Source organism: Castanea sativa, chromosome 7 (assembly GCF_040712315.1).
Source record: "Castanea sativa cultivar Marrone di Chiusa Pesio chromosome 7, ASM4071231v1".
Taxonomy (NCBI): Eukaryota; Viridiplantae; Streptophyta; class Magnoliopsida; order Fagales; family Fagaceae; genus Castanea; species Castanea sativa.
Window position 1 is genome coordinate 20894871 of NC_134019.1, and position 8687 is coordinate 20903557.

Consider the following 8687-nt stretch of genomic DNA (forward strand, 5'->3'; position numbering starts at 1 on the left):
TTATCCCAAGTTTGATATAGTGAAAGTTGTTCATCGTTGTCCATGGATGTAGGCTATTACTGAACCACGTAAATTTTGGTGTTTTGTGTCTATTTTTCATTTAGATTAATTTTCTTCGTTCCTATTATTAGTTTGGAGGTCTTTCTTAAGTCTAAAATATTTTCACAATCAATTTTGGTAAATTTGAACTTCCGCTATTTTACAACATCAACTTCTTTTTGGAAACTTAAAAAAGGGCAGTATATCAAGTTAGAAACACTTGGACAACCAAGTTAACTACAAGGCTGTCCATATGGGTTGAATCTTGAGTCATAGGTACGTACAATTACATAAGTTATAGAGAAAAATCTATTACACATAATGTGATTTACATATTTTGCAAAAATATACTAAAAACATGACTTTAAATTACAGTTTTAGTGTATTTGAATCGTGAGCGTAAAACGCACTACGGGTCAGTTTGAGATTCGCTTATTTTGTTGGAATTGAAATTTTTTTGTTAAAAATATAGTAAATAAAAGTAAAAGTTAGCTTAAATAGTACTATAGGACCCATGAATAGTACCAAAAAAGTGCAGCAGGCTCATGAATAGTAGCAAAAATAAGCTGAATAGTAAAATAAACTAGTTTTTTAATCTGGAGCCAAACGCACACTATGTATAATAAATATTGCCCTAAATTATATAAATATGGTATCAGAGCCATTCTTTCCTTGGCCGATAGTGTTTTTGTGTCTACATATTCTGGTTGTGTCTACCTGACCTTGTGATACTTCGTTGTTGTGTCTATCTTACCGTCGTTGGCGCCACCGTAGTCCTAAAGTGAATTCCGAGAACTAAACAGTAAGGCCCGTGAAGCCAGGAGAGCATGAGGGCATGAGAGGTATACGGTTGATTATGGTATGTGTTACGAAATGCAACGGTTGTGAGAAAAACATGATAATTGAGTATTATAACTAAGATAGCTATAGATAAGATGTGGAGATCCAACTCCTCTGTTACCTCTAGGATTGGTTGTCCTCTTGATATTGTGAATGAAGAAGACCTCACTGTAGGAGAAAGTGAGTACCCTGATTTTAGAAAATGGACTATTCATAAAGTCTCTTCTAAGTCTGTCTACCAGCTTAGTTGGGCTGAAAATCATTCTTTCTCTGAATATAGAGTTAGAATTGTTGAACAAACTTTTTCTATTTCTAAAACTCATGAAAAATGTTGTTTGTTTTCCAGAAAAAATATTAATGATTTTATGACTAAGAAACTCAAATATTTACATATTGGGCTTGTTCAAGTTGCTGTTAAACCATTAACAAGAAAAGGAATTAATGCTTCTATTCTCATGTGCTTAAGAGATGCTAGATTTAAAAGATTTAATGATAGCATCCTTGGTATGATTACTGCTTCTTTGTATGATGGTCCTATTTACTTTGATTGTTATCCTGATGTTGCTCTTGCTTTGGATGATCCTAATATTGTTAAAGTTTTAACTTTGAATATATTGATATCTGGTTATGATATGGATGATGGTAGTAAGCCTTTTGCTCTTATCTACCGCATTTATTACCGATTGCTTGGTTCTCAGTTGGATCCTTGTTCTAAAGATAGAGATCCTGCTGGAAAAACTATGTTAATTCAATATTCTTCTCCTGATGCAATGATCCAAGTCCCTAAAATGATTCAATGGCAAGATATTATTCTTCCCAAAGAATGGACTTTGGAACGTGAAACTCCACCTGTTAAACCTGTTTTTGATGAATTTGATCTTACTAATATTCAACAATATGATGACGGTACTGTTAAAATTCCTTTGCTGGATCTGACAGTTTCGTTAAAAGAGATCATGAAATTGATGAGTTTTTGAAAAATAATTTTGAAAACCGTGATTTAAGGCTAAAAGGAGTTGCAAGCAACAACTCCCAAGTTAGCACTATTTTTTATTCAACCAAAGCTGAATCTCCCTCTCTTAGCATAAATGCTAATGAAGAAGAAGATGATGCAAAATCTGATGCTCCTTTAGGACATGATTTTCCACCTATTGAAATACCTGTTCACCAAAATCAATTAAGAGTAATCAATCTCATGGATCAAGATTTTGAAATTAAAAATTTTGAAATTGATATGGTTGCCTTGTATAATGAGTTTATTTCTGCCACAAACAGAAGTAAAAGAAAATACTACCAAAGTACTTTTGCTCAATTTGAGAAAGATAGAGTCAAAAGGAAATGGAAAGAAAAAATGAATCAATTAAAAAACATTTTTTTTTTTTATTATCTTGAAAATTATTATGTTTCAAAAAATGATGTTCATACTAATCATTTGAATGTAATAAGAAAATCTGCTTTTAAAAAGGAAGACAAAACCGTTGATAAGGAAAATATTGAGGTCAAGGCCTCCCCTTTCAAAATTACTAATGATAAAACCCCTATTTCTGCTATTATTGAACAAAAAAATTTTGCTAATGAATCCTTGCATATTATTGGTCAACAACTTGACCGTATTGAAGAAAAGATTGTTGAAAAAACTACTGTTCCAAAACTTGAAAAACCTTTGATTGATTTGCCTAGTCAAAAAGAAAAAATGAATTTCAAAACTTCTCAGACTAAGACTTTGGAAAAGGTTGAAAAAATGCTTGTTGATTTAAATGCCAAAACTAATTTGAAAATCAAACCTGAAGAGACTTCTACTTCCAAAAATGCTGCTTGTGCTATTTCAAGAAATGAGAAAGAAATTGTTTCTGAAGAAGACACTAATTTTGACTCATTATCTTATGTTTCTTACAAAAAAGTTTTTGATGGTGGTTTAAGTTTGCCTGAAATTAAAAGATTTGTTGGAAAACCCAATCCCATGTCTTTTACTAAAAACTGGTATTCAAAACCTACTCCTCCTGATATGCAGTTTGAAGAGAGATCTTTTCAAACTCAATTTTCTGTTTCTGCTGAAAAGCTTTATGAATGGAATATTGACGACTTGTCTGAACAAGAAATTATTAACAAAATGGCTCATATGTCTATGGTTGCTATAGCATATATGAGTAATCATAATGATCTTGATCACACTGATGTTGTTGACTTGCTTGCTACTGGTTTTTCTGGTACTCTTCGAGGTTGGTGGGATTCACACCTCACAAAAGAATCTAGAGAATCTATCAAACATGCTGTTAAGAGAGATAATGATGGTATGCCCATTTTTGATGAAATTATTAACCGAGGTATCCTTGATGGTGTCAACACCCTGGTTTATACTATTCTCAAACACTTTGTTGGTACTCCTTCTAATGTTTCATCTCGCTTATCTGATTATCTGAATAATTTAAGATGTCCTACTATGTCTGATTACAGATGGTACCAAGATGTGTTTATCTCCAGAGTAATGCTCTGGAAAGATTCCACGAAACCTTATTGGAAAGAGAGGTTTATTGATGGTCTACCTCCTATCTTTGCTCATAAGGTAAAACAAGAATTAATTGGTAAAAATAATTCTATTGATTATGATAATTTAACTTATGGTGATATTTTTAGCACTATGAAAAAATTTGGAATTAATATGTGCAATGATGAAAAATTGTTAAAACAACAATTAAAAATAAAAAGAAAGCAAAATATGAAATGGGTACTTTATGTGAACAATATGCATGGTTTACCTCCTATTGCCCCTTCCAGACAAAAAGGAAAAAGTAAACATGATAAAGTTTACAAAAGTTATTCCCATAAAAAGCATAAAAGATACAGAACCAACTTTGTTAAACCCAGTGATTTTTATGCTAAAAAGAAATCTGTCTTTCGAAAACATGATAAACAGAGATCAGGTAAAGATAAATGCTTTAATTGTGGCAAATTTGGTTATTTCAGCAAAGACTGCAACTAAAAGCCTGGTAAATTGAAAAATAAACTGAATTTGTTAAACATTAATGATAATGATCAAAATGAACTATTTCAGATTCTTGAATCTACTGCTTCAACTGATTCCTTTGAAGAGGATTTCTCCTCCTCATCTGATTCTGCTTATCACTCTTGCAGTGATACCTCTAATTCTCCTAATATTAAACTTGGCTGTAGAGATTCATGTTGTAATCTGATAAAATCTGTTAAAGTGTTAACTAAGAGTGAAGAAAGTGAAGACTTGCTGTTGACATTAATAAGTAAAATTGAAGACCCTAATTTACAAAAAGAATATCTTGACAAGTTTATGAAAAACTTAACAAAAGAAGATAAGATTAAAAACCCTAAATCTACGATAAGTTTTGAAGAAACTATGGAAATATTTAATAAAAAGAAAACAAAAGAATTAACTGTTTATGATCTCCAGCATGAAATAAAAACTGTTAAACAAGAAATAATTCAGTTAAAAAATGATGTTAAAACTGTTAAACATAATAATGATAATCTCAAAAAAGAATTGTTAATTCTTAAGATTGAGAAAAATATGGATAAACATCAGTCTGATAATGATGAGCGAGAAGATGGAGATGAATCCACTCAACAGGCTCCTCCTTCTGGTAATGTTTCTGGTAATGCTTTGATTAAGTTAATTGACAATCAACTTGCTCTTGTTAAACATATGATGCGTCCAAAAAGGTTCACTAAAGTCAAGATTGTTGTTTCACATGATTATGCTTTCAATACTATTGTGATGATTGATTTTGGTGTTGATGTTAACTGTATCCAAGAAGGATTGATTCCTTCAAAATATTATGAAAAATCTATTGAAAGATTGGTTTTTGCTAATGGAACTAAAATGAAAACCAAGTATGAATTGAATAATGCTTAAGTTTGCCATGATAATGTTTGTTTTAAGATACCCTCTGTGCTTGTTGAAAACATGACTGATAAAGTGATACTTGGACTGCCTTTCATTGCTACCATGTATCCTTTCCTTGTTGAAGATGATGGAATTACTACTGATCCTTTTGGATAGAAAGTAAAATTCAAATTATGTTCAAAGTTTGAGACTCATAATGATGATACTTTTAATCTTATTCATGCTAAAGTTAAACATCTAAACTTCCTTAAGCAAGAAGTTCAATACAAAAGAATTGCTGAACAACTTTCTGATATATTGTTGCAATCAAAAATTGATAATTTTTAGAAAATCTTAATGGATGATGTTTGCTCTGATATTCCTAATGCTTTTTGGCATAGGAAGAAACATATTGTTGACTTGCCCTATGATAAAGACTTTAGTGAAAAAGATATTCCTACTAAAGCTCGACCTATTCAAATGAATGCTGAAACAGTTGAATTCTGTAAAAATGAAATCAATGATTTACTCAAGAAAAAACTGATTAGGAATAGCAAGTCCCCTTGGTCTTGTACTGCTTTTTATGTGCAAAAAAATTGGGTTTTGTAAATAATTTCATTAGGAAATTTGTTAGCAAATTGAATAACTCTATCAATAGGACGAATCTGTCCTTCAAAAATATCATAGCCAAGGAATCTTACTTTGGTCTGGAACAGTTTGATTTTCTTGGCAGAGACAACAAGACCATTTCTTATGATTGTTTCTAGAAACGAGTGCAAATGTTTCCAATGTTCATCAATAGATTTAAAGAAAATCAAGACATCGTCAATGTAGACCATGGTGAAATAACTGAAGGAGTTGAATATATCATTCATAATATTTTGGAATTCACTAGGGGCATTCTTAAGGCCAAAAGGCATAACATTCCACTCATAGTGACCAAAGGGCGTAGTGAAAGCAGTCTTATATCTATCTTTTTCACTAATCTGGACTTGCCAAAATCCAGATTTCATATCAAACTTTGAGAACACAATAGCATCACTCAACCTATGAACCAAATCATTCATATTGGGGATAGGGTACCTAATCCACTCTAAGACTTTGTTCAAAGGCTTATAATTAATAACAAGACGAGGGGTTCCTCTCTCTAGCTCAGCATTTTTTTGCATATAAAAAGCAACACAAGACCAAGGGGACTTGCTATTCCTAATCAGTTTTTTCTTGAGTAAATCCTTGATTTCATTTTTACAAAATTCAATTGTTTCAGCATTCATCTAAATGGGTCGAGCTTTAGTAGGAATATCCTTTTCACTAAAGTCTTTATCATAGGGCAAGTCAACAATATGTTTCTTCCTACGTCAAAAAGCATTAGGAATATCAGAGAAATTTTCTGAAAATTATCAATTTTTGATTGCAACAATTTATCAGAAAGTTGTTCAGCAATTCTTTTGTATTGAACTTATTGCTTAAGGAAGTTTAGATGTTTCACTTTAGCATGAATAAGATTAAAAGCATCATCATTATGAGTCTCAAACTTTGAACAGAATTTGAATTTTACTTTCTGTCCAAAAGGATCAGTAGTAATTCCATCATCTTCAACAAGGAAATGATACAAGGTAGCAATGAAGGAAGTCCAAGTATCACTTTATCGGTCATGTTTTCAACAAGCACAGAGGGTATCTTAAAACAAACATTATCATGGAAAACATGAGCATTATTCAATTCATACTTGATTTTCATTTTCGTTCCATTAGTAGAAACCAATCTTTCAGTAGATTTTTCAAAATATTTTGAAGGAATCAATCCTTCGTAGATACAGTTAACATCAGCACTAGAATCAATCATAGCAATAGTATTGAAAGCATAATCATGCGAAACAACAATCTTGACTTTAGTGAACCATTTTGGAAGCATCATATGTTTAACAAGAGCAAGTTGATTGTCAATTAACTTAATCAAAGCATTACCAGAAACATTACCAGAAGGAGGAGCTTGTTGAGTGGATTCATCTCCATCTTCTCGCTCATCATTATCAGACTGATGTTTATCCATATTTTTATCAATCTTAAGAATTAACAATTCTTTTTTGAGATTATTATTATTATGTTTAATAGTTTTAACATCATTTTTTAACTGAATTATTTCTTGTTTAACAGTTTTTATTTCATGCTGGAGATCATAAACAGTTAATTCTTTTGTTTTCTTTTTATTAAATCTTTCCATAGTTTCTTCAAAACTTATCGTAGATTTAGGGTTTTTAATCTTATCTTCTTTTGTTAAGTTTTTCATAAACTTGTCAAGATATTCTTTTTGTAAATTAGGGTCTTCAATTTTACTTATTAATGTCAACAACAAGTCGTCACTTTCTTCACTCTTAGTTAACACTTTAACAGATTTTATCAGATTACAACATGAATCTCTACAGCCAAGTTTAATATTAGGAGAATTAGAGGTATCACTGCAAGAGTGATAAGCAGAATCAGATGAGGAGGAGAAATCCTCTTCTAAGGAATTAGTTGAAGCAGCAGATTCAAGAATCTGAAACAGTTCATTTTGATCATTATCATTAATGTTTAACAAATTCAGTTTATTTTTCAATTTACAAGGCTTTTGGTTGCAGTCTTTGCTGAAATGACCAAATTTGCCACAGTCAAAACATTTACCTTTACCTGATCTCTGTTTATCATGTTTTCGAAAGACAGATTTCTTTTTAGCATAAAAATCATTGGGTTTAACAAAGTTGATTCTGTATCTTTTATGCTTTTTATGGGAATAACTTTTGTAAACTTTATAATGTTTACTTTTTCTTTTTTGCCTGAAATGGACAATAGGTGGTAAACCATATTGTTCACAGAAATTACTCATTTCATATTTAGCATTCTTTTTATTTTTTAATTGTTGTTTTAACAATTTTTCATCATCGCACATATTAACTCCAAGTTTTTTATAGTGCTAAAAATATCACCATAGGTTAAATTATCATAGTCAATAGAATCATTTTTTACCAATTAATTCATTTTTTACCTTAAGAGCAAAGATAGGAGGCAGACCATCAATAAACATCTCTTTCCAATAAGGCTTCGTGGAATCTTTCTGGAGCATCACTCTGGAAATAAATACATCTTGGTACCACCTGTAATCAAACATAGTAGGATATCTCAAATTATTCAGATAATCAGAGATTCGAGATGAAATATTAGATGGAGTACCAACAAAATGTTTGAGAATAGTATAAACCAAAGTATTAACACCATCAGGAATACCTCGATTAATATTTTCATCAAAAATGGGCATACCATCATTATCTCTTTTAATAGCATGTTTAATAGACTCTCTAGATTCTTCTGTGAGATAAGAATCCCACCATCCTCGAAAAGAACCAGTAAAACCAGTAGCAAGCAAATCAACAACATCAGTGTGATCAAGATCAATATGATTACTCATATATGCTATAGCAACCATAGACATATGAGCCATTTTGTTAATAATTTCTTGTTTAGACAAACCGTCAATATTCCATTCATAAAGCTTTTCAGTAGAAACAGAAAATTGAGTTTGAAAAGTTCTTTCTTTAAACTACATATCAGGAGGAGTAGGTTTTGAATACCAGTTTTTTGTAAAAGACATGGGATTGGGTTTTCCAACAAATCTTTTAATTTCAGGTAAACTTAAACCATCATCAAAAACATTTTTGTAAGAAACAGAAGATAAGGAGTCAGAATTTGTGTCTTCTTCAGAAACAAATTCTTTCTCATTTCTTGAAATAGTACAAGCAGCATTTTTGGAAGTAGAAGTCTCTTCAGGTTTGATTTTCAAATTAGTTTTGGCATTTAAATCAACAAGCATTTTTTCAACCTTTTCCAAAGTCTTAGTCTGAGAAGTTTTGAAATTCATTTTTTCTTTTTGACTAGGCAAATCAATCAAAGGTTTTTCAAGTTTTGGAACAGTAGTTTTT

General features: G+C 31.0%; 1 protein-coding gene across 1 annotated transcript; it reads left to right on the plus strand.

Moving 5' to 3' along the window:
- The first annotated feature begins 2989 nt into the window (after positions 1-2989).
- On the plus strand, positions 2990-5341 carry LOC142644123 (uncharacterized). The gene is made up of 5 exons (XM_075818801.1): positions 2990-3405; positions 3794-3866; positions 4406-4708; positions 4790-4857; positions 5134-5341. Exons 1-5 carry the CDS (start codon positions 2990-2992, stop codon positions 5339-5341), a joined length of 1068 nt encoding a protein of 355 aa, XP_075674916.1.
- The last annotated feature ends 3346 nt before the right edge of the window (positions 5342-8687 follow it).

Bases quoted from the DNA above. Each gene is read 5' to 3' on its own strand.
- LOC142644123 (XM_075818801.1), top strand. From the start codon at position 2,990: ATGGCTCATATGTCTATGGTTGCTATAGCATATATGAGTAATCATAAT. The intron at 3,867-4,405 runs GTAAATTGAAAA...TTAATTCTTAAG, and splicing joins AGACTGCAACTAAAAGCCTG to ATTGAGAAAAATATGGATAA. The intron at 4,709-4,789 runs GTTTTTGCTAAT...GTTTGTTTTAAG, and splicing joins AAAAATCTATTGAAAGATTG to ATACCCTCTGTGCTTGTTGA.